At 40.6% G+C, this 26,937-nt stretch overlaps 1 protein-coding gene across 1 annotated transcript; it reads right to left on the minus strand.

Moving 5' to 3' along the window:
* Window positions 1-2,295: 2,295 nt before the first annotated feature.
* LOC117297076 (metabotropic glutamate receptor 1-like) lies at window positions 2,296-26,937 on the minus strand. The gene is made up of 7 exons (XM_033780204.1): window positions 26,708-26,937; window positions 12,060-12,310; window positions 10,007-10,259; window positions 7,662-7,836; window positions 7,154-7,277; window positions 5,432-6,362; window positions 2,296-4,537 (listed from the first exon to the last, which is right to left on the minus strand). The coding sequence occupies exons 1-7, from the start codon at window positions 26,932-26,934 to the stop codon at window positions 3,268-3,270; spliced, it is 3,231 nt and encodes a 1,076-aa protein (XP_033636095.1). The 5' UTR covers window positions 26,935-26,937; the 3' UTR covers window positions 2,296-3,267.

The following is a 26,937-nucleotide window of genomic DNA, read 5'->3' on the forward strand; positions in this document are numbered from 1 at the left end:
ACACAGTTTGCAACAAGGGTGTTTTTCTTTCACTATTCTCTTGCGACTCCGATGACCAATTGAACCCAAATGTTCACAGATTTGTTATTGTATGCAGTATGTCGGGATATATACACCAAGTAATAAGACTGGCCTTAGACTGGCATTTATCAATCGTGTCCAGTGCCAGCAGACACAAACTGCACTGAAGGATTTTGTTATGTAAGCTATACGAAGTTCGCTACAACTTTTCAATTTCAAACTATGGTGCAGATCCACGCTATGATACTCGTAAAAGTCGCTGCGAATTTGGGTCCTTGATATATTGTTTTGAGCCGTTAAACATTTTCAAACAACTGGGATCTTCTCAGAACAAATATTTAGTTTCTGCGTCATATCTTACCACGAAGCACAGACATTATCCAATCAAAAAACCTCATCGGGGATCTTTGATGTGAACCAAAGAACCTGTAATTTTTTTCTGAAAGTTATTAAAAAAACTTATTCCTGGCTATACATGATTAAATATAATCCATATCAAAGTAGAGTCTTAAATTCTCCCGTGAATGATTAAACATTTTGCATTCCGGTTCATCCACTATAAAAAAAAACAGTTCTTAAAAGATCTACCTAAATCTGGGACCAGGGGCCGATATCACGTTTTCTGTTTACCGATGCTCTTTAGCTGGCAGCACGAGAGACGATGCTGTATGTAACTAGCTATCTCTAAGAAAATAAGAGAACACAGAAATGTGAATGTTCTTATTTCTTGAAGCTTACCTTAACGCGTGATTGCCTGTGTCCCATGTGTCACTACCTTAATTAAAGATCATGCTACACGAGGGCAATTGACATGCAACCAGTTTACGGCAATTTCCAAGAAGAACAATGTTAGGCCTATCCATATTTTCAAAATAAATTTCACAGGACAGTAAGAAAAATGTTTGTTGTACAACCGAGGTGTTCCTTTGTGCCAGCAATTCAGTTTATAATTGCCTCCAAATTGCATTTAAAAAATGCAATGCCCTGTGTAGCAATACCTTAAGATATAATAATGATATTAAAACAGTTTACACCAGTCCTGGCTTTTTAAATTAATGTTTGGGTTCCATTTTTGAACACAGGTTTTTGGAGAGGTTGTCAGACAAAAAATCAAACGAGTAACTTGGGGAAAAGGTTAAGTATAGGAATAAAGGCACAAACAGTTTAATAGCTGCATTATCTGATACGGTGGTGAGTTGTTTTAATATTATGATGATAATAGACAATTTTGGGGCGGACGAAAACTACTTTTTGCTGTTGATATTTTCCCTTCTCTATAAACAAAACTAGGACACTGTTCCCGAATTATCAAATACCATAATTATTGTTGGAGGACCTATATGAACCATAGTCAATGTGTTAGAGTTGTCACCTGCTGCATCACGGTGGGTTCGATTCCTGGTCACACTGTGGCCCTTAGCAAGGCACAATTACTTCTCTTAACCATAATTACTTCTCTTAACCCAGATGTATAAACTATTAGGAAACTGAAAGGGATTAGCCATTATTGGGATGGGCCAACCCCTTTACGATAATTAAAGGCAATGTACACGTGTTGTAATTGTCAAAGACCAGTGTTCTCACTTGGTGTATCCCATCATACGCATACAATAACAAGCCTGTGAAAATTTGGGCTCAATAGGTCATCGAAGTTGCGAGAAAATGATGAAAGAAATAAACATCCTTGTTGGACGAATTCGTGTGCTTTCAGAAAGGAATAAAAGACTTCTACAGCTAGAAGTCTTTTAATAGTTTAGTGAGAAATCAAAAACTAAAATCTTTATCAAAAACTACGTAATTTCAGAGGGAGTCATTTCCCACAATGTTTTATTCTATCAACAGCTCTCCAATGATCGTTACCAAGTTAATATTTGTTTTCAATAATTACCAAACGTGTACCTTCCCTTTAAGCAGCTTAGTTGTGTGCTCCCGATAGGGAGTTGGGTAAGTTAGAGAATGGTCTATGAGTGTGCCTGATGAACAGGAATAAAGAGCCTTGATCTGGAACTAAGTATAGTATTACTTTTTAAATTTTGAAAGCTATGAATAAATGGACGAATTTAATCCCCAATTTGTCCTGTATTCATTGAGAAGCAGGTCAAACAAACATGTAACAGAGGCACGCTGTACAGTTTTTGTAATTATCTCAACATGATTAAATTAGCATAAAAACGTTCTTGGTGACAAGCAAAGGAGAGCTGTTGTAGTATTAAACATTGTGAGAAACGGCTCCCTCTTGAGTAACGTAGAGCTTGAGGTAATTTCTCACAAATTTGAATACGAAAAAAACTTCAGGTTTTTATTCAGGCATCTGAAAGCACTCACATAATTAATACGCAACGTAATCTTCTATTTTTATGAATAGTTGAGATACACCAAGTGAGAATACTGGTCTTTGACATTTTGTGTCCGGTGCCTTTAAGAAATTAAATGTAAAACAAACTACTGCGTGGAAGGCTTTTTCTGTAATTATGATATCTTTGTCTCTGTGTTAGTGGTTTTATTTTTGTTACAATTCAAAGTAGAAACATAGCTTGCTTTAAGTATTTCATCTTCTAACTGCTACTTTTTATAGAGAGAACAAAAATATTCACAGTATTTCTTGGAAAATATGTTCACAAGCTGATATAGAGACAGCACTTTGACAGCCGGTGTCATAGGGAAATCTGTCCGCCAGAGATTCTATCATCCATGGGAATTTAACATGGGCTGGGGGAGGAGGATTCAAAAGAGGGCGCTATCGGAAGAAGTTTGTACCCAGAACGCTATATGGGGGACAGAATCTCCTGCCACACCATCACTCAATAATTTGGTCTACTCTGTTAACTTTCTGCAGCCGTCTGAAGTAGGAAATAGACCGTTGTTGGCGGCTACAGCTACGGCTACGGCTGTTGCTAAGGGTGTTGCTTTGCTTACGACATCCTAAACCTCATTGCATATTGGTGCGGACATCTAACGGTAGCCGTAGCTATAGCCACAAATTTGGAAACGGCTCCACTCAAACCGTGAGCCACCTGATAAATATCTATTATAAAAGTCCGCCACTTTTTGCCCAGTGGAAAACTGGACGCACGCACTATGTACTAAAAAAAAGTGTTTTAATTATTGTGTGGTAAACTCCAAATGCTATTTAGATATTTCAATGAAGTTCGCTCTTCTATGTACAGAATGTCAATTGATAACGTAAAGGGCGCAGGCAGCAGACACAGATTCATTAATGTGGTTGTATAGTATTTTAAACTGCCGTCAAACGTTTGAGGATCTGATCTCGGGTAGCGTCCTCAACGGCGTGTTTTGACCAGCTGCCAGTTCTTCAAGCTTAGCCTCGTTCCAAACGGTACAAGGCTGATTCGTATCTACAAATAAAACATGTCCATGAGTGTTTGTGACTGGAGGTGTCTGACAGGGTGAGCTCTCAACCTTTGAGGGCGCCCTATCGAAGTCATGTTCGTTTTTGAGCTCAATAAGCTCGACAGGTTTGGTAACTGGGGAGGTATTGTGTTGAGGCGAAGGATGATCCTCAGAACACTGAGGATGATTTGAGAACAGCAGATCACCTCTAGAGAAAGGTCTCGCTTGTAATGAATTATTATTTGATGTCGGTGACACCGAAAATGAGGAGATTGTTGATGACGTTTTTAATGGGGTAGATGCATTCTGACGGCACAGCACCTCTGCCGATCGTGCAAGCTGCTTTCGGTGTTTCAGAGAGTGTTTACAGGGTGGGGCACTGCAGAGAGCAACGCCAGGCTTACCCTCCAGAGAACCTTGGGAGCGCCTTCGGGGTAAAAAGTGAAATGGGTTCGAGCCTGGGCGAGGCAGGTCTGGACAGTCGGACACCCGGCGCTTAGGGTTGGAGGCAACGTCCAGCGAGTTCCTCATCTGTCCAACTTGAGGTTCTGAGAGGTCCTGGTTGCTGCCGTGGAATGATGTTATAATTTGAGGAATGTCTGTGTGGAGTTTGCTGCCCGAGTGCCTCTTTGGAGACGCAGTTAGGAGCGGGCGTCCGTCGTCATTCGGCGGGTCATCCACGTCTGATTCGTGGGTAGTCATTGCAATAAAAACACTGTCCGAGGACTTTGCAGATTGCCTCCTCTGTTGAATCTCTTCGGTGCTCGAAACGCGAGGTACGCTCCCGCCCGAGGAGTCCCTAAGTGCACTTTCTCGATATACCTCCTTTAAGGTTGTAGCTGTTTGATCCGTTTGAGGGCGCACTACAGCAATCTTCGGACTATACTGTGACGTCCTTCCTGAGGACTCGTCACTCCTTTGATCGGAGGCCCTCCGCACGCCATCCTCGTTCTCAGGTTGATCCCCACTCAGCCTTTTTGCATGGGTCTCTGTCGATGAGGAGTAACGGTAGACCGGCTGGCGACGTCTTTGTATTCTGTCCCGTTCTACTGCTTTCATGACCTGGTTGTAGCCTTGCTTGCGACGTCGCAGACCGCCGAAAAATCCCTTTTCTTTAGAAGATTTCCTTCGGTTGTTGAACCCTGGGCTCCGGGCACCTCGATCCCTGAATAGACGAATGATAATACTTAAATGAAATCTTCACAAAGAGGATTGCAAAAATATTGAGCTTCGACACTTATGTAGCCTTTAGTCAAGGCGCACGCGGCACACCGGATAGCACGCACAGCCCCAAAAATGTAAGGCACGAAAAAAGACTATCAACGCGAGCGGCGAAGCCGCGAAGTGCCTTTACCAACTCGTTTTGGGGGCTTATGTTTTTCTTAACATTTGCCAACGAATTTGCATCGAACGTTCTTGTGACGTCATGCAAGTAATTGTGGCTTCTTATTGGGCAGCAACTCACCACGCTAATGCATTATGCATTACATTTTCTCCCACCAAAATCGTTGGCAAGTTTAAAGAAAAACATAAGGCCCCAAAACGAGTTGGTATTAAAGGCGCTTCGCGGGTTCGCCGCTCGCGGTGATAGTCTTTTTTCGTGCCTTACATTTTTGGGGCTGTGTGTGCTATCCGGTGTGCCGCGTGCGCCTTGACTAAAGGCTAACACTTATGCAGCAGACAGGGTGAAACAAAAATGTTATACTTTCCGTTCTTGTCCGTGAAAAAAAGGCCCACAAAATAGTTTTCGATATACGATCCGTGCTTCATCAAAACCTGCCATGTACTCTGTTTGCTGTTGTGTACGTTCATACCTTAACTTCAAGGTATGTTTTGTATGGTTTCTTGAATTTCTTGAATTTGGCAGTTTTCAAAATAAATAAAATATAAACATTTAAACAACATGGTGGAAATACGATATAGTAATTGGTTTGCGGTAATATTTTGTAATGATAATCTCTAATTGAGTTGGGGAAGGTTCTGAAAAGAACCGTAGGTTTCAACTCGACGTTTCGATCCGTTAGCTCTGATCGTCTTATGGAGAGAAACAAAGGTTTACCTTGCTTTGTCGAGAGTTCCGTTTGCACTGTTGCTCTTCTGTGACGACAACGGGGCCAACTCGCTGAAACTCCCCACGTGCATTCGGACCAGACTCGATGTCTTCATTGAACTCCGTCTATTCCTCTCCGGTTTAAACAACACAATGTACGTTTTGGGAAAGAAAAGGCACCCTAGCGTCACCGTTGCGCTCAGACTCACCGCGAAGCAGACGACAATCGTTCTCATTCCCGCGTTCCCGCCAAAATACAGCGGTATGAACGCCAGCCAGACCACGCACGTGGTGTACATGGTAAACGCAATGTACTTAGCCTCGTTGAAGTTCTCCGGTAGATTGCGTGTCTTGAAGGCATAGAGGGTGCACATGATGACGAGTAACGCGTCATAACCAAGTGGCGCCAAAATGGCCATGGTGGTAGTGTTGCATACAAGGGTCACTCGGTGTAAGTCCGGGTAATCGAACACGGCCGCCGGTGGTTCGATCAGTAGCAGGGCCGTTATAATCCCCACCTGGACGGCAATCACCAGCAGAGTCATCACGACCTGCGCCGTGCTGCTCAGAAAACGTGGTTTTCGTGTGATGATCTTCTTTTTGGAGCCTGCCAAAATCCTCGCCATTCGATTAGTACGCACCACTAATGCGGCATAACAGATACAGAAGCTTAACCCCAGCCCGATGCGTCGGATATAGCACACGACGGTGTTCGGTACAGCGATGAAAACAAACGTCATAGAGAAACACAGCAGTATTCCAGCGAGTAGGATGTAGCTGTTCTCGCGGCTAGATGACTTTACCACAGGGGTGTCGTTATAATGAATGAAGGTAAAGAGAACGAAGAACGTTAAGGCGATACCGATACACGAGAAGGAAAGACCAAACACGGCTTCAATGTCTCCCCACTTCATATACTCAACCTCGATCTCAACACACGCTTAAAAAGGAAACAAAAACAAAAGTACATCATCAATTTCATGCAAACTTTTCTCACGTCAATTTCCATACTGTCACGACAAAGAAAAGTCTCAGTACAAAGATTTGAATGCTATGATAGACAGTATCAAAATGTTAACGGCACTGGGGTGGATTTCACAAAGAGTTAGGACTAGTCTTATCTCCAGTTATAGGACGAGTTACTAGTCCTAACTTAGGACTAGCTGTACATTTTTTTAATTCTCTTTAGGACTAGTCCTAAGTTAGGACGAGTCCTACTCTTTGTGAAATCGACCCCTGGACACGTTTGGTAATTGTCAAAGACCAGTCTTTTCACTTGGTGTATCCCAACATATGTGCATAAAATAACAAATCTGTGAACATTTTGGCTCAATTTGTCATAGAAGTTGCAAGAAAACACGACACCCTCGTTGCACACATTTATGTGCTTTTAGATGCCTATAAAAGGCTTCAGTTAGAAAACTACCTCTTTCTTCTCAAAAGAATTACGTTTTACCTCAGAGGCGGCCGTTTCTCGCAATGTTGTTGTAAGTGCCCAAAATTAGCTCAGCACAACAAATTAAGCTTTTATTAGAATAAGGTTACCAGCCAAGCTACCATTATGTGTACTAGAATAAGGTTACCAGCCAAGCTACCATTATGTATACAATTTTGGACTATTGTGCTGCTCATTTCTGCTCAGCAGAAAAATGTCAACCAATGTTCCAGATTACAGACTCATAAATGCCAATAACACTTGGTCATTGGTTAAACGACGCTCACGTGACTTACATGTAAGTTCTTCATTGGGCCGTTTTCCTTGCTCACATTTCTCGCACGTGAATTCATCCAGCATGAACTCGTTGGGTTTGCATGGTACGCATGCCCAGCAGCAATCCAAGTTGTCACGGATGTCCTGAAAAAGAACAAAATATCGGTGGTCAATTCACCAAAACACTCATCCCATTTCTTCATGTTGTTGTCCATTGGGCCCAATTTCATAGAGCTGCTTAACGGTAAGCAAATTATTGTGCTTGATACTGTAGCAGACAAAAGAATAGCTAAGGTTTAAACGTACCTCACAAGTTTAAAGCAAGAAAATTAGGCGACCATCTTGCGCGTTCTCCATAAATTTGTTTTGTTATGTTATTCATTTTCGTGCACTAATCACCAAAAGGGTAGCAGCTCTATTTCCTTGTGCTTAGCTACTTTTCGTGCTTAAATAAAGCAGATCTATGAAATTGGGTCCTTGGTTAGCAAATAACTGTGCTGTGGCGTTGCAATATAAAAGGTACATTACCTTTGCATGTCCCTTTAGACATGGTTCACTGCAGAAAGACGAGGCTGGACTTGATGAGGCGTTGTTCCACATCATGGCCGAATCGTTCATGTATAGAGTCCCGGCTGACCAGTCACCGATACGGACATACTCGTACTGGCCCGTCGGTAGCAGCTGGTAGTTGAAAATATCGTATCTAAAAAGAGGATTAACAAAATCGAAAAGAGGTCAGATCAAACATCTCAGAGGAGTTAGATTGTGATGGGGAAAATTATGAGGCAATACAAGAAAGAAGACCAATAGAATTCAGGACATTTATTATAAACGAGTCATTTTATGGTCAACTGCATTAAGAAAATAAACTCACCAGGAGTCATCTGGAAGAAATTAAAGTATGATTTCCGTATAAAAGAACGTAACCCCAACTCAGAAAAACAATTAACTACGGAAGCTTTACGTTTCTTAGTTTCCATTAGTTATATATCCATAAGTAAGGATTTGTTGCTGAAGCATTGGTTGCAGTCTTTCTACCAAAAACTAGCAGTGGCGTGACCCCTCCCCGCTAAGATCCATTGCCCTCCCTCTTGTCCCCAAAGTGTCCTCTAATCCACAAATGAATTCTTCATTAATCTATTAGGAAGACCCAAATGTGGCTTTGCCCCCAAATAACCATGTAACATACATTAACTTGATTGAAATAGCAATTAAAAAATAGGTAAATACATCTATAACGAAAAACACAAGTTGAGAAATGGGGTTTTGAAAATATTGACAAATATACAATATTTCCATTTAACAAAATGCATTGCATCCAGCAAGCTTGTTTTTGGTATGTGAACAGAAAAGGATTAGTTGAAATAAATTAATTTCTAAAAATAAAAGATGACACTAAGCGAGCCAATAATAATCATCCCCAGTCTTTACCAGCCAGTGAAAGCGGTCAAAACTGGGGACCTAGGGTGAAGCTCTACACGAATCCCAATCACAGGCTAAGAGCAGACGATGAGAATGTAGGAACACTTCAGGCTTTTTGGTCACATAGGGCTATACACGTTCCATTAGACGAATGGTTGAAAAACAAAAGGATACCAGGCTGCAGTTTGGCTGGAATGAGGTCACGAGTGAGCCTCCTCCAGGGGAAACGGATTACATATTTTCAGCTGGCTCTTTAAATATTGATTCTTGGACAGTGGTCTCGGAATGCATGTAAAGAATCGTCACGAGGTTGAATGTCGACCGTTACGGTCCTCCCCAGGGCTGTGTATGTAGAGCGTTGCGTCAGGATGGACCACTTGTTCGCTCGGCCCCAGCGCCTTAACCAAAAGCGCTGGGATGGGCAAACGTATCAAGCCAAGCACGCTCATTAGTTAATATTCAGTCCCATCATGCACCACACTCACGCACACACGCACACGGCACGCATGACGTACTTCCTGAACAGGAATCTGTGCAAAACTGGGGTGCGTTTTGGCGGTCGTAACCAATAACTGTTTCGGTTGAGTTGTCCATTGGTTAAGCACTGGCCAATGGCCGAAACAGTTATAGGTTTACGACCGCCAAAACGCACCCAGATTAGCCCATCCCAGCGGTCCTGGATAGACCTGGCCGCTGGGGCCAAGCGAAGGGACCAGGGCCCAATTTCATAGAGCTGCTTAAGCAACAACAAAAATGGTAAAGCAAGAAAATAGCTTGCTTAATTTAAACATGTTACTGGCCAAAATGTCATGCCATATACATTGCTTATGACTGGTATTGAGCTATCGTTTACTTAGCATAACAATTGAGTGGAGTCTTGGCCGGTTTCTGATTTTACTAAGCATTGGTTATTTTGCTTAAGCAGAATTTTGTGCTTAAGCAGCCCTATCGATAGCTCTGCTTACCCCCGAATTCTGCGTTGATAGTACGATCACGATTCCCCGCTTACGTGCGAGCGCCGAGTTTCTGCGCTAGCCTTGTAAGAGTAGAATGCCTAGTAACGTGAACTCACGCGCGCAGAAGCCCAAAATTCGCCGCTAACCCGTGAAATACGGTTGCCGTAAGCACAGAGTTCCATGCTTTCATAAGCGTCGATTCTGTGCTTACGGGAAGCAGAGCCATGAAATTGGGCCCAGGTTGTTGTGTTTTGGTCACGAGGTTGCTGGACGCCCGATCTAAGGCAACGTGCCCCTTTAAAGTATTTTAATGTGTTGATATTTTGGTTGGCTATGGTTGATTTTTTTTTATTATCAATACATTTTTATAATTATGTATAATCATGTATATATTTTTTGATAAGTGTCTACAAAGAATGGTTTCATATAATGGATAATTTTGACGATTGCAGAAACACATCACACACACACACTTGACGAAATCACTTATAGTACCTGCCAGTGGGATCGCCGTTGCTGTCAAATTGTATCCGGTCTCCGGAAACTCCGTCAAAAGACACATTGAAGAGATGCTTAAGGAAGACTCTGCCGTCGACTGGATTCATCTCCGGGCAGAGCCCTACGGTGTCTGGAGGGCACACGGCCCGGTGCATGTCGTGCAGTCCGTGGGCCATGGTGTAGATGGCGTTGATAATGAAACCCATCTTAGTGTCTTGATTGTAGTCTTCATCAGCGAGGGACTCATTGCCTGGAATGACAAATGGATTTTTTTTTTTTTTTTTTTCTAGCGTCTCCAAAACTTTTTTCAATTTTATTTATTGATTTATTTTATTCAGCTAAGCCTTCACACAAGATTTTTATATAGCCATTTTAAGGGATTGACATACAGAACACAAATTGTAAATGAATGTCAGTGAAAGCAAAGAAAATATAAAGAAGTTGTTAAACATCTCTTTAGGCTTTGCCACTTGATTATGGATGTCAAGCTTGTCTCTCTGTTGTGCAATACTAATTGAGTATGTACTGTCAATTAACAAACCACTTTTTTAATGCGAGTTTCTTTTTCGCAGAACCATTTGTTTAGAGCTGCCGAAACATTCATATCCAAATAACTAATTTTACAATGAATTTGTTACGTTTCTGCAATCGAGGCACTAAGTATGCAACACACATCTGTACAGTAAGTATCAAATTTGACGAAACGAACAATTTTAAAGTTGACAACCTTTAAGGGTAGGGGATTCTTATGTGGGTTGATGCGCTCCTAATCTGCCCCTCAAGAAGACTGAAGTACAGGAAGCAGCTAATGGGGGTTCGAGAGATGCCACTAGGAGTAGATAATGACAGTGGGTCTGCATCGAATAGAGGTTGAGAACATTGTGACCCCTGACACACAGACTGGAAGATTCCATTTTCACAAAGGGTATACACATTGAAAAGAAAGCTTTCGGTGAGATTTTGCCTTGAGAGAAAGATGCAGTTACTGTATTATTTCTTGTTTGGTCTATATTGACTTTAATACATATATGCTTTTCGTTTTCACAAAAATGCAATGGTTGTGTAAAATCTATTGGAAAAAAATAACTTATAACAACGGCAAAAAGATCACCTCGGCATCGACTCACTGCAAGTAGAATGATTTTGAAATGTCAATCTTTAAGAACTTGTATGGGTGGTAGTGTCTATTAAAACAACAATTTGGAAGTATACAGTTTAAAAAAAAAAAATTAAAAAAAATGTATTACCTATTATAATTGTACTGTTTTATCAATGTCAAATTGAAAAATGGTTGGCCTTCAGTTAGGGCACAAATGAAAAGGAGATGAACTCTAAATATTGGCCGCCTAGATTTATTGCAATCTGTGAAAGACGTTTACACCTTTAGCAAAATGTTTCTGCTACCGACAGCAAGCACGAACATTGTGCTTATACATAGTCGGCTGCGCTATTAAATTGGGTTCAAGGGACAACAAGGTGATGAAAATGGAGTAAAGTTATGATGAATCAACCACCGATAACTTATAAAAAAGGAACGCGTTGCCTTGGATCGGTCGAGTTGGTCTTTGGAAAGCGTTTGTTATAAAATGTATATGGGTAGAAAGATGCTGTAAAAGTAGAATACAATGATCTACACAAACATGCCTCAACATTGCACGGGTTTCCTTTTACCTCGTCGACTAACACAGTCGGCCATTTATGGGAGTCAAGGCCGACCGTGTTAGTTCGCACAGTAAAAGGAAAACCACGCAATTTCTAGGCAAACTTGTGTGGATCATTGTAATCTACTTTAAAAACATCTTTCCAACCATATGCATTTTATAACAAACGGTTACAAACGCTTTTTTATAGACCAACTCGTCCGATCCAAGGCAACGTGTACCTTTAAACGCAGATTATTAGTAAGTTTTTGACGGGCTGCGGGTCAAACTGGTCCAGAAATGGATCAAAACCCCCTCGGACCCGGAATCTGTTGATATAACCAGGGAGTTTTTAGATAGCACGGATCCAACTCTGAAGAAGACAAGACAAAACAAAACAGTCCGGGTACCTGTACAATTCCTGGCATACTTCTGGTCATCGTCGCGGGGCTCACTAACGTTACCCTTCGGTAGCTGGCACTGGAACCGATGCTGCCAGAACTCACGGAACCAAGGGTTCTTGGAGTGGTTCTCCGGTCTCAGCGAGAAATAGTACGAATCGAAATCGTTGATGTACGAGGTCTTAGGCTTGATTGTGATGCCGCCTATGGCCTCGTGCTGAACCTCGCGTATGATCTCATAGCGGTTAGCCCACCCATCACTGCAAGTAAAGGAAATAAGGTTGTGTTAATGCTGAATCGGTGCAGTGACGTCACTCTGAAAATAGCTGGTGAAGAGGAAGGGCCTGACGTTCTGTTTGGGTCGGGGCTGTAGGGTGAGGGCTTAAAACAATTTAAAGTAAAAAACGATTAGAGAACAGAGCAGCAGATTTTCTGGTCCCTTGTAATGCCTTAAAGGCACTGGAAACTATTGGTAAACACTCAAAATAGGTGTTAGCATAACAACTTACTTGGTAACGAGCAATGGAGATATGTTGATAGTATACAAATATTGACTGCTTCGAGAGCTATGGTTAAAACTATGACTTCCGAGGTGATCCCCGGAGCGTTCTATTTTCCCGAGGCGAAGCCGAGGGAAAATAGAACGCTCCGGGGATCACTGAGGGTCATAGTTTAAACCATTGCACGAGTGAAAGCAGTCAACATTTGTTTTATAACACCCCAAACATTTCTAAATACTGTACTATTAAGTTACAGACCTGAATGCTACAATCCACAGACGACGCGAATACAGATTGCGAAAACTTTTACTGTGCTGCATGTAGTGTCATGTAATCCGAAATGGTTACAGACTATTAATTTATCATCCTCGTACACGCAACGGACGTCTGGGTACTGCACGCCGTGTGCTAGTCTTTCGGACTAGCGCACGGCAAACCGATGCACAATCACACGGCCGTGGTCTAGCAAAACTAAGACATACCATATGACGCGCTCTAAACCAATGAAAAGGCAGAATATTGGTAAGGGGTGTTATAATATAAAACATTGTGAGAAACGGCTCCCCCTGAAATGACATTATTTTTGAGAAAGAGATAATTTCTCACTCGAATATTAGAAGACTACAGGCACGCAGCCTATTACTATGCATCTACAAAGCACACAAATTTGGTCAACAAGGGTGTTTTTTTTTTTATTTTTTTTTTTTTTACTTCGATGACCAATTGAGTCAACATTTTCACAGATTCGTTATTTTTATGCACGTTGGGATACATCAAGTGAGAAAACGACCGGTCCTTGACTTACTATGTGCCCAGTACCTTTATAAATGAAAGTTCGTTTTATGTAATAAAAACGGTAACCCACAGATAACAAAATGTCAACAACAACATCACAGTACGTCAGACGTTGGGGAGGGAGGGGTGATGCTTGACATTTCAAGTTTTAGTAAACAGCTTTCACCCACTAAAAACAACGAATGTTCATTCATTGGCACGACCAACATTCCAAACTATAGTTAGTAGCATGTGGGTCATTCCATGTCAGACCAACGCACTTTTTTACCTCATGTCTTCCGATTTTGATAAAAATTGCTGTGATTGTAGGTCCTTATGAGCAATGAATGCACAGCAATTTTTAGCCCGATCGGACTTACCATGTGGTCAGGGCAGAAACCACTAAAATCTGACATTTTTAGGGTAAAATACCACATTTTTGGTAAAAATATGTCATAACCATGTCAATTCTCATCACATATTATATGCAAATTTTGTATCAATATGATGAGAATTGCATGCTCAAATCAGTTCTTTTGTCAAAAATAAATTTTCTTAAATGTAGGTCACTGTAATCTTTAATATGTTATCGTGACCTTTGACCCAGTTTTTGAAATAATGTATCATTCCAAAAATCAATGAAATAAAAATCTCTTGAGCATGTCTTCCTCTTTCAGAATCCACTAAGAAACAGTTGGGCTCTTCAAAATTTACAACTTTATGACTATTTTTGTACAAGCACCGTGATCTTTAATAATGTTATCGTGACCTTTGACCCAATTTGTGAAACAATGCATCATTCCAAAAATCAACAAAATCACTTGATAGAACATGTTTTCCTCTATCACAATCAAACCAAGAAACAACTGGGCTCTTCAAAATTTACAATTTTATTACCATTTTTGTACAGTGGTTAAGTCACAAACTAGTCAATTTATATACTTTACATAATAAATCCACCAACAAACCTCACTCTTCTGTATCTAAAGTTACTTAAAGTGTTCATGGTTTGCGATTTGTTTCTTGTTGAGGGCTGATGTGGTTTAACCAGAATCAGAATTTAAACTATCAGCAGTGACACACCCAGGATTTATTATTTTTTGGGGGTGGGCCATATTTTCCCCAAAAATTTCTTTCGAAGATTGTAAAGCGAAAAGTCAAAACAAATCAAACAAACAAATTGAATACCTTGGAGGGGCTGGGATCAATCCCCCAGACCCATCGTCCCCCACCCCCCCCCCCCCCTTTCGGGTGCACCACTGTGATTATTAGTGATCCTAGTCTTACTTTAACCCCCTGTGATGAATCTTGAACAACAAATTAATGCATAGTAACTTTCTGAGAAATCCTCAAGAACAATTTGTTCACCATGCTGCAACTCTGACTTCAGTGCCCATTTTAATAGAGCTGCTCAGCAGCAGATTTTGTGCTAACTGTGCGATTTCCAGTTAACCGTATAGCACACGAAAAGGCATGCTAACCTTCCGATGAAGTCAGAGTTGCAGCATGGTGACATTTTTTGTTTACCATCTTGGAAATAATTTTGTTTCGGAAAAATGCCCTCCCCCCCACCCCCCTCCACCCACAACCCAAATTAAATCCTGGGTGCGTCACTGCTGGTATTTTAAAGTATGATTCTGGTTAGACCACATCAGCCCTCAACATGAAACAATCCCAAACCAATAACAACTTTAGTAACTTTGGAAAGTTTTTTATTTTTATTTATTTATAAAGTAAAGTACATGTATAAATTGACTAATTTGTAACCTACCAACTGTACAAAAATAGTCTTAAAGTTGTAAATTTTGAAGAGCCCAGTTGTTTCTTAGTGGATTCTGATAGAGGATTACATGCTCTATTAAGTGATTTTCATTTCATTGACTTTTGGAATGATGCGTTATTTCAAAAATTGGGTCAAAGGTCACGATAACATATTAAAGATTACAGTGACCTACATTTCAGAAAATTTCTTTTTGATGAAAGAATTTATTTGAGCATGCAATTCTCATCAATTTGATACCAAATTTGCATATATGTGAACAAAATTTACATGGTTATCACATATTTTTACCAAAAAGGTGGTATTTTACCCTAAAAATGTCAGATTTTAGTGGTTTCTGCCCTGACCACATTGAAAGTCCGATCGGGCTGAAAATTGGTGTGCATTCATTGCTCATTAGGACCTACAAGCACAGCAATTTTTATCAAAATCGGAAGACATGAGGTAAAAAAGTGCGTTGGTTTGACATGGAATGACCCATGTACGACTCGCCTATTGAGGGAAATCTCTAGAAAATAATGGCTTCAATAGATATCTTTTCATATTAATTGGAAAATTCGCTGCAAAAAGGGAAGTATTATCTATTCAGCGTTAGAACTGGTATAAAAAGATAATTTTGTTGACAAGTTAATTATAACAACTACAATTTCCATGAAGAACATGATGTCAGGTCCATGGGCCCTGCCTTGACCCATTTATGCATGGACCAATTGCTAAAAGGGAACTTCTTGGTAAAATAAAGGGGATTTAGCTTGAATTTATGGTTCCTTTCAACATATTGTTACACGGTCAAATTGGTCCCCAGACACGGAACCGGAACAAGTCTGACCATGGACGTAAATATTATATCAGGGCAATTTGTCGGCTGCTGAAAAGAGCTTATATTATTGTATCAACAAATCTAAAGAGGTTTGTTGCTCGTTTCGCGCCCCATCAGTCCTCATTACAGTTAAAGCGTTAAAAGTCAATTCACAACTGACTTAACGAGCAGAAACCTGATTAGTAAAGATTAATCTTATTCATTTGGTGGTTCCATGGGCTATGGTGTGCGGACTCGGATATCAAAACAAAATTGAAACTCAATTTCACTGTGTTGGATTTCAAGAATTTGTATATCAATCAGGATAATTTGCAACCAACCGGAAACTCTCCTGGGAGAATACCTTTTGTTACAGTCAGCCCTCAGAAAAGGCCGACTTCTAATTGCGGGCATTTTTTATTAATATGTCTAAAGGCAATGGACACGATGGTATTAGTAATTGTCAAAGACCAGTATATCAATCAGGATAATTTCCAGCTCATTAAATGGCAACATTGAAATTTGCAACCAACCGGAAACTCTCCTGTGAGAATACCTTTTGTTACAGTCAGCCCTCAGAAAAGGCCGACTTCTAATTGTGGGCATTTTTTATTAATATGTCTAAAGGCAATGGACACGATGGTATTAGTAATTGTCAAAGACCAGTTTTCTCACTTGGTGTATACCGCAAGTATGCATTAAATACCAAATCTGTGAAAATTTGGGCGCAATGGGTCATCGAAGTTACCAGAGAATAATGAAAGAAAAAACACCCTCGTTGCCAACTCTGTGTGCTTTCAGGTGCATAATAAAAGGCTTCAGGCCTCAAAGTCTTTTTTTGGATGAGCGAATACCCCTTTAACTTCAGAGGGAGCCGTTTCTCACAATGTTTTGTACTATCAACAGCTCCCCATTGCTCGTTACCAAGTAACTTTTCATGCTAACAATTATTTTGAGTAACTACCAATAGTGTACGTGCCTTAATAATCTAATGATATGGAATTTACCACAACTATATATTAATTCTTGATTAAATGTTTCTGAAATCCAGATTTTCTCTAAGCATATTCTGTGCATGGTGATGATGGAAGACTATACTGGTTGGTCCATAGGCAAACATTTTGATTATCTCTTCTGTATCAGTATTCGACAACAATAATTATTATGATATAAGTTTTAAAGGCAGTGGACACTATTGGTAATTGTCAAAGACTAGTCTTCACAGTTGGTGTATCTCAACATAAGCATAAAATAACAAACCTATGAAAATTTGAGCTCAATCGGTCATCGAACTTGCGAGATAATAATGGAAAAAAAAAACCACCATTGTCACACGAAGTTGTGTGCGTTTAGATGGTTGATTTCGAGACCTCGAATTCTAAATCTGAGGTCTCGAAATCAAATTCGTGGAAAATTACTTCTTTCTCGAAAACTACCACACTTCAGAGGGAGCTGTTTCTCACAATGTTTTATACTATCAACCTCTCCCCATTACCCGTAATCAAGAAAGGTTTTATGATGATAATTATTTTGAGTAATTACCAATAGTGTCCACTGCCTTTAATATAAATAGTGAAAACAACTCGTTTTGTCCGCCATACCACCATTGCAAAGAGCCCTATGGTGGACAACTCTTTTCAGAGTGAAAGACGTGTACTTTCAACTCTATTTAGAGTGAAGTTCTTTTCATTTTCACTCAAAAAGAGTGAAACTTATTGACTTTCACTCTCAAAAGAGCGAAACGGACACCACTCGTACAAGACAGTGAAATTTTCACTCGTGTACATTAAGATAGTTCATGCAGCAGTGTGAACACCTCTTGCTTTTCTGTTGTATATCGCAGCACTCGAAGCAAATATTATAGCACTCAAATCAGTCAATATTTGTATACTGTGAATCTGCAACCATTCGTGAGCCTTCACTCCTTGACTAGGGTACTCGTTGTCAAATTTAATTAGAGCAGAGTAATCGATGCCATGATACAATAAGAACAGTTGCATTAATATATTTTCATTTAGGTTAAAGGATTTATATACTTTTTGTAACACAAAACAAAATATCCACAGATCTACATTAAACTTACACCGTTTGAAGATAATGATAATATAAAGCGTACCTTGAAATATTAGTTGCTGAGGTGATGTTGTTTTTGAGAAATGAGTAAAACAATGTCATGAAAATACATTTTAACATGCTAAAATAATTTTCGTCTCATGATCACTGAGACGAAAACTATTTTCATGAAATTGTTTTTCTCATTTCTCAAAAACTACAACACCCCAGCAAGTAATATTTTCAGGGAAGCTTTGTACTATCATTATCATCAAACTGTGTAAGTTTAGTGTAAATCTGTGGACATTGTGTTTTTTGTCCTAGAAAAAGTACATAGACCCTTTAAGGTGCCTGACTAGCAGGCTGAAATCGAAGTCATTTGAGGAACCAAATGCAGCAATTACATCATGTTACCCGCTTCGGTGTCTGATTCTTGCACTGATTGAAAAAGACACAGGAATCAATTCCGGTCTTTGTAAACTAATAGGTCTACTAATCTAATTGAAAAGGACACACGAATCGATTCATAGTTTTGTAGACTATGGTCTACTAATCTAATTGATAAAGAATCGATATCAATCTTGGTAAATTAACGGGTAAACTAATCTGGAAACCAATCCGAACAGTTAAATGAAAAATCGACTAGAAGGAGCCACTCTACAGCCCGAACTTTTGAAACGGTTACGAGAATCGATTGCAACCTAAGTATCGTAAAGTCATCCTCAACCGCTGTGCATTCTCATCAATCTAAGCTCATCAGACAACCGCTGCGCGTCGCTGACGAAACCCAGGCACTCTCACGATCACCAATAAAAGATTAGACTCGTTGACAAGTCGTTAAATGTCTGTCGCGGTCATAGCGTTCCGACTCTTTCCGCGACACTGGAGGTATTCTCGCGAGACTGCTGCCCCCTGCGAGACTACTTACTGCTCTTACGACTATAGTAGTCGGCAGCCAGCATTTTCGCGCGAGAGCAGTGATCTCGCGAGAGCAGTATTCGATCGCTGAAACCTGAATCATTACGCCACCTTCACGACTCGACTATCTCAACGCGGTAAGACCTTTAACGACTTGTCCACAAGTCTAAGAGCAAATCGGAAATAGCACATTTATACGACCGCCTCCACTATTTATTCACTTAGGTCGTTATGCGAAGATATGATAGTCATTTACAGAGACTTCTATGTGCTCTGTGTGTACTGCGATGTTGGACCGGGGGATCGGGGCAATATCACGGCATGTATCTCGGGTAGAGAGGTATGACAACCCGTTGCTGAAATTACTACCCGGAAAACCATGCTAGCTTTTAAAGATACTGTCACAAGCTGCAGTTCTCTTTGGTTTGACACAAAGAACACTGAAGCATTCGAAACAGCGGTGTGCAAGCGAGATCGTCACTTCCAGCCCCAACGATCGCCACAGAATACACAACTAGCTACACAAATAGTTTTTATAAAATTTAAGTTTCAAGCCTATGAAAGTTTACTTATGTTTAACTAATGTTTCCTCCAATTTTTGAGGCATAACTGATTCCAGTAATGATTTCTCAAGTATTTGTATGAAAAGGCTTCTGATACAGAAATGCCAATTTTAAAAATGTCAAATCCAAATATCAAAGGCACAATTTTTGAATAATCAGGGAATACTGCTTTGTACTTTGTGCATGCCAACAAAACTATACATGGGAACCAGTCAAAGATAACAATTTAGATTGAACACTAAATTGGTTGGTAATCTGCTCCTGCCAATCAGAATGTCCCTGAAAACCAGGACAATTTACTTTTCCCCCCAGTTGCCCGTAACTCCTTTAAAACAGTAGTACTTTCCGTACAGTGCAGACATTTAGCACATTCCAAATGACATTAAATGCATTGGTGAAGCCAGGATATCACGTCTCTTATATCCAACCTCTAATAAACTAGACACAATTCAAGTTGCTTACTCTTTAAGCTGATAACATCTCACTATGTAAATCCGCGTCATCTCTTATTAGCCAAGGCCGAATCGGTAACTCGGGGTGTCTTTACGTCAATGCTTGCTCTGCCAATACCTCCAAAAGGTAAAGGACTAGGTGAGATTCGCAGACCCGTGGAAGGAGAGGCGAATATGGGTTAATTCCATTTATGCTTCGACTGGATAGCCTACTCTGGAAGGAATTGTTGGTGTGGTGAGAGTCCGTTTTAGTATCCGCTCATTTAGATTCAAATGGATGGTATTTGCGACATTGCTCACGTGATTGTGTCCGTGGGATGGGACCAAATAACTGAGTGGAATAGTATAACACTAACTGCTGTTTTATTCACGACAAATCAAGCTCGATTCATTACTTCCTGCAAATGCGAATGCGCTACAATATTATTGACGTCACGGGGTTGTTTTCGCAGCGAATGCTTCGCAGCAGTTGAGCACAGGGCCCGATTTCATAGCGCTGCTTAACGGTAGGCAAATTTTTGTGCTTAATGTAGCAGAAAAAAATGCTAAGGTGCAAGTCTATTTCACAGGTTAGCAGATGAATTAGGCGGCCATTGCGCGTTTACCATGGATTTGCATTGTGACGTCATGTATTTTCGTGTGGTAAGCACCGGAAGGTTAGCATGCCTTTCTTATGCTTACGGTTAGCAGCGTTATGAGATGGAAATCGCACAGTAAGCACAAAATCGGCCGCTAAGCAGTGCTATGAAATTTGGTCCAGTTCAACTGATGAGAATTAGTTGTTGCGAATTTGTGACGTCAACATTCGTATCGCAATCGCAATCGCAATCGCATGAAGTATGATCCGGTGTGCGGTTCAGTCTTCCGCCGTGTTCAGTTTTCCGGGTGACGTAGTCGGACATATCAGCACGTTGTCGAACGGTCTTAGCTTAACAGCGTGTTCAGTTTTCCGGGTGACTTGTCAGATACCTCCGCGAGTACCCTGGCGAGTACTGTAGTTCTCTCAGCAGTGACCCCAAATTGTTTATTATTACGATTCTTTTCTGTGTAGTCACATAATCTCTAGCCCCATCTTGACATGTATTTATGGGTACACCTTTAGGCAGGTCACACTCTACGCGTTTGCCGCTAGTTGTACTCGGCTCGTGGACGCCGCCATGACAGCTACCGGGGGGGTAACGGATGACTCAATACGGCACTAAAAATGGACTACTTTCGCTTGCTGTGCGCAGGCATCGCGTGACGTAATTCTACCGTTTTTGGTCATTCGGAAAACTGAACACAGCGGAAAGTTGAAACCGCCACACCGGGCTTCAGTAATCCACAGAGAGCAGCAACTTAGTGATCAACTTTGCTTCGTCTTTTACAGCGGCAGTTTTAAGAACAACACCAGATTACAAAGCAATAAACGTACCATCTTAATTCTAGGAGGATGGGCCGTGGGATTGCGCAAGCCTCGCGCGTATCCCAACATTGGGACCTGGGCCAAATTTCATAGAGCTGCTAAGCACAACAATTTGCTTAGCATGAAATTTCTTCCTTGATAACAACAGGATTTTACCAACCATTCCCACTTGATATAAATGGAAATTAGGTTGGTAATCCTGTTTTTTTTTTAAGGAAGAAATTTCATGCTAAGCAAATTTTTGTTACACATTGAAGCAATTGCTGGGACAAAAAGTATAGAGAGTGGAAACACGCTTTAGTTGTTTAAAATATTTCACTGAAAATGAACTGGTGGTTGTGGTGTCTCGTGACCAAGCGGTCAGGTGCACTGCAGGACCTAAGTTCGGATGTTTCTAATCGGTCTTGACACTTGTGTCCTTTCAAAGCAAGGCACTAAACCATTGCTTTGTCCTTCGGGTGGGACGTAAAGCCATAGGTTCCGTGTCTTGTGTATTAAACGAACCAAGTAGACCCTATCACCAAGGGTTTGCACCAGATTTGTTCTGGTATTGTTGGCTGCAGATTGCGCCATAGCATCTTGTAAACCATTAAATGGTGGTATACATAAATGGGTCTCGTATTATTTCAAAAATAGTTCCGCATAGAAAAGGTAATGAGTACTTTAAGACGCCTCGGTGTAATAAAGCGCAACATGAGAACATCGTTCTATTATGATTGATTTCCATGATTTCCAGGGACATTTTAAAGCCAGCCACGCTTTTAAATATTGTGCATTCAGCGATTAATCTTCCGTAATTTACACTCGGTAAAACGATAGCGTCACTGGCAGGATTTCTGTTCCAGGATGCACCGTATTGCTTTCAGTTCCCCAAACCACGTAGGCTTACTAAAAATGTTAACACGAGACTTGATGCGTGAAGTTGAACAATTCTTACACCGTCTTTATGTAGAATAAAAATGCAATGGGGGATGTGCAAGGCTGATAACGTTTTGAGTGTCCCTATGGGATTCAACGAACGGGAAGTCTTGTGAAAAGAGGGATTTAATTTCAGGCCACTCTTGCTTCAAGTCAATATCTGAGATTGGCAGCAGACGGATAACTTGCCGTCCTGACTGGGGATAGATTTTTATATTATGCGTGTATTCTGCATCGATGTCAATAGTTTGACGCATTGGCAGCAGACCAAGGAGTGTGTGAGTATGTCCTGAACAGAAATTATCGTGGGACTTGTTCAGAGCCATCCGAAATGGCGACTGTAGACCTTTATCATGCTGCCACCATCTTGGTCATGTTCCCTGTTTCCATAACACTAATGCATGCTAACAATAATACATGGCACCAGACTATTATTTCGTCCAGCCTCAGTTTGGTTACAATGAGTTGCAATGGAGTAAAATCAAGATGGCCACACCGTGATAAAGGTCTATACCTACAACCTCGTCCCCGGGAAGTGTCGAGCGGTTACAAGGTTGACCGCTCTCTCACCCTGGTATTGGATCATTTGCATATCCAATATACGTATGCAAATTCAAATAGTCTGGCTACTTTTCGAAATTCACATCTTCGTCATAACCTCGTAGTGCGGTACCAGATTTAATGGCTTGTTTGTACATTGTTGGTTGCCGGCGGCTGGATGTACCTATGAATATGGAACACAATCATGCTAATATTGTAAAGTCGTTGTCCAATCAGGGCCAATACTTCAACGCATGGTAGCGGGTTTCAAACCGTAGTCATGCAGCCAATTCGAACACGCCCTGAGAAACACAGATGGTTATTTGAGAGTATCTGATACACTGAAACTGTGCAGATGGCAACCTCGATCTCAAGTCTGACATCGACCAATAGAGCCATCACTCAACCTCCAAAATGTCGGTGAAGCCAATAATAAGCATTGTAAATTCTGATTTTTACTCTCATTCATTCATTCGTTAATGGAATAGTTAACTTAATTGATACTCATACGCCCTGGGGGATTGGGGATGTTTCTGCTATTAACAGTTCGGTCCAATGACTGTGCCAAAATTTGCATTAAAACGAATGCTTGGTTATGATGGATGAAACAATTGTATAAACGATTGTTAAATTTGCAACTTGATTTCAAACAGGTTTTACATTAAGATGTCTGTTTTAGAACCCAGTTTGACCGATGGCATTTCTAGGCATTGTGGGGGGGGGGGGGGGGGTAGATAGCCCACGTCTTTGGAAGAATTTAGGAAACACATTCCAGAATGTGTTGAAGTGTTGGGATGCGTTTAGTATTGATTGAGTCTACTGGTATTAGGTGAGGATGACTGGCAGTGATTTAAAGACACTGCCGACACTATTGGTAATTGTCAAAGACCAGTCTTCTCACTTGGTGTATCTCAACATAATTATGCACAACATAACAAACCTGTGAAAATTTGAGCTTAATCGGTTGTGGAAGTTGTGAGATAATAATGAAAGAAAAAACACCCTTGTTGCTTTCAGATGCTTGATACAGTACCTCGAATTTTAAATATGAGGTCTCGAAATCAAATTTATGGAAAATAACTTCTTTCTCGAAAAACTACGTGACTTCAGAGGGAGCCGTTTCTCACAATGTTGTAAACTATCAACCTCTCCCCATTACTCGTTACAAAGTAAGGTTTTATGCTACTAATTATTTCGAGAAATTACCAATAGTGTCCGCTGCCTTCCAAGTGGAGGATACGTATGGTAACCACTCTAAGTGGAATTAATGCCGATAACAACTTTGGTTAGAAGTGCATCACCAGCTTCTGACAATAAACAACATTTTTTATGAAACTTTACCAATTCAATCAGTTTTCATGGCCCAAAATTTGGATCTTGGATTTTGAACACACTCAATTTTAAAGGCACTACACTATTGGTAATTACTCAATATAATTGTTAGCATAAAAACTAACTTAGTTAAGAGCAGTTGAGAGCTGTAATAGTATAAAACATTGTGAGAAACGGCTCCCTCTGAAATAACTTAGTTTTCGAGAAAGAACTAATTCTCCACTAAAATATTTGATTTTGATTTCGAGACCTCAGAATTAGATTTTGAGGTTCCAAAATCAAGCATCTGAAAGCACACAACTTCGTGTGACAAGGGTGTTTTTTCTTCCATTATTATCTCGCAACTTTGACAACCAATTTCGTTCAAATTTTCACAGGTTACTAGTTATTTAATGCGAGTGTTGAGATTCACAAAGTAAGAAGACTGGTTTTTGACAATTACCAATAGTGTTCAGCGCATTTAGACAATTAACTTGATATAAAATATTCTCAACAGCGCGTTCCTTGGTTGAAAAATAAATTAGTTCACGCAGGCCTTCATACTGTCGTTAAGCACAACAGCCTCTGAAAATGATTTCAAGAGTACAAGAGAGTTGCATCTATAGAAGATGTAAAACGACCATTAAACAAGCAGTAAAAGTCCCTACTCTTGGAGTGACATCTGGGACTGATGATACCGTGAAAACCTGCAGGGCGCCTGCCGTGTAAAAGGTGATTAGTACCCACTAGCATTCCACTCATGTGACGATCAGGGTCTCGAAGTAAGTCGGACACAAGGAAACATTAAATTGAAACGGAACATAACATTGCTATGTGCTCGGAGCCCATTCTGTGATTGAGAGTGCCTGCTACCTGGCGGGGATTGATGCCATGATTCAATATGGATTGATCGGAAAGGGTTTAGAGTTTGCCTCTTGGACGCGTTGAGGCAATTCTATTTCCTGAGAAATTGATCACCATGGCGGGCTGCTTACTTTTATCATATAATAAGAATTGTAGTTTAGGGCTTTGGGTTAGAGCCTATGTTGTCAGTGCTACCCATTACATCTAATTCACTTCTCCGGGATGGAAGAGTCAGTTTCATCCTTTCTTCTAGCATACAGTATACTGTGCAAGTATCGCGCATTTGAACATTATCATCCTTTAAATACACTGGACTTCATTGGCAATCCCACAAAGTAATTGTTAGCATACAAACTTACTTGGTCACGAGCAATATGAAGAGCTATTGATAGTATAAAATCATTATGCGAAACAGCTCCCTCTGAAGTAACGTAGTTTTTGAGAAAGGTGTAATTTCTAACTCAAAGTATTAAAAGACTTCAAGCCTGCAGACTTTTATTATGCACCTGAAAGCACACACATTTGTGCAACAAGTGTGATTTTCTTTCATTACTTGCATCTTCGATGACCAAATTGAGTAGAAATGTTCACAGATTTGTTATTTTATGCGAATACTGGGAAAATACGAGTCCTCATTACGTCCACATCACTTAACTATAACATGTATCAGACGGAGTTTAGTTGCTGATGTAAAAAGGGTATTATGTGAGTAAGTACACTCAAATCTCAGAGCAGAGCGTAATGCCATCCCATGCACACCCTCCTCCATACCACTTAACGAACTGCATCCGGAAGACCAAAGCCCCCCTCGGCATGAGGGGTGCACAGAAGAGGACAGGAACTACATTTGATATTCAGACCCAATCCACATCTCATTCAGCAGATCGTATACCCCCGGGAGTTACGGGCAGGGAGGGGGGAGTGTCGCAATTACTCTGGTGTTTTCACGCCGAAGGATTTCACCCAGAGTCCCCCGAGGCGAAGCTTTTGGTATCTATGCTCCGGTTCGTGTCGCGCATACCGACCGTGCTATAATGAGTAATGTGGTGCATAATGCTTGATGTATACAAGAATAGGGATTTAATATCAGTCGATTTTCCTATTCCAACTGGACTTATCTGGTTTACAGGCAATGTTTGTTCAAGCAGGGTTCAGAAATCATCGCTGATGTATCTTCTTACTAGACTGATTTGGTGTCAAGTGGAATATCCCCAAAGAGGTCATGTTGTAGGCATATCCACAATATTTAGACATTTTCTATCCAGTTTCGATTAACATAATTTCCTCTTCGGGTTAAAATAAGTTAATAACGATCCGCAAAAGCTTAAGTTGTAGGAGTCCCGGCCGATTTTCTAGCGCCCGCCCAGGAAGTAAAGCAGGACAGTTGTTTCAGAAATGAGAAGTCTCCCGAATTCCGAAAATCAACTCCGTGGTAGTACTAGAATATAAAGCAAGACAAGTTCTCAAAAAAAAAAAAAACAATCTACCTGGCAATATGGTGTTACTGCATACCAAACATATATTGATACCTCGCCATGCAATGCCTCAAATCCCACACTGAAATATTATGTTCTTTCATTTGTAGTTTTTCTTTTACTTTATATATCTTTAGGTATTCACTTATTTATTTGAAGAAGAAAAAATAGTTACTGGCCTGACGTATTTGACTTTAACAGATTCTTTCTCGAAGGCTTAAACAATGTCATTTATTTTACTTATTAGTTTATTTGATAGTTTATTTACTTTTTGTCCTGGTGCAATAATATTCTGAACTTTCGTACCTTCCGATGAAGAGGAAGGTCCCGGATTCACCAAGACGTCTCGTAGCCTTCAGTAGGTTTGTAATAGTCTCCCCCTCGCAGAAGCAAACCACCACCTTAGCAGTATCGGTCTTCAGTAGGTTCCTGATCACCTTGTCGAATTTCCTGTCCGATGATCTGCTGGCAATAGAGTCTGCTGTGGCGATGCAGACGCCGGCCTTCTTGGCTAGCGTCTTGAAGGCCTCCATACC

Source organism: Asterias rubens, chromosome 11, assembly GCF_902459465.1.
Source record: "Asterias rubens chromosome 11, eAstRub1.3, whole genome shotgun sequence".
NCBI classification, from domain to species: Eukaryota; Metazoa; Echinodermata; class Asteroidea; order Forcipulatida; family Asteriidae; genus Asterias; species Asterias rubens.

Excerpts from the sequence above, each read along its gene's own strand:
- LOC117297076 (XM_033780204.1), bottom strand. The coding sequence starts at position 26,934 with ATGGAGGCCTTCAAGACGCTAGCCAAGAAGGCCGGCGTCTGCATCGCC. Across the intron at positions 12,311-26,707 it reads ACCTTCCTCTTCATCGGAAG|TGATGGGTGGGCTAACCGCT; the intron begins GTACGAAAGTTC and ends CTTTACTTGCAG. Across the intron at positions 7,837-10,006 it reads AACGGCGATCCCACTGGCAG|ATACGATATTTTCAACTACC; the intron begins GTACTATAAGTG and ends TCCTCTTTTTAG.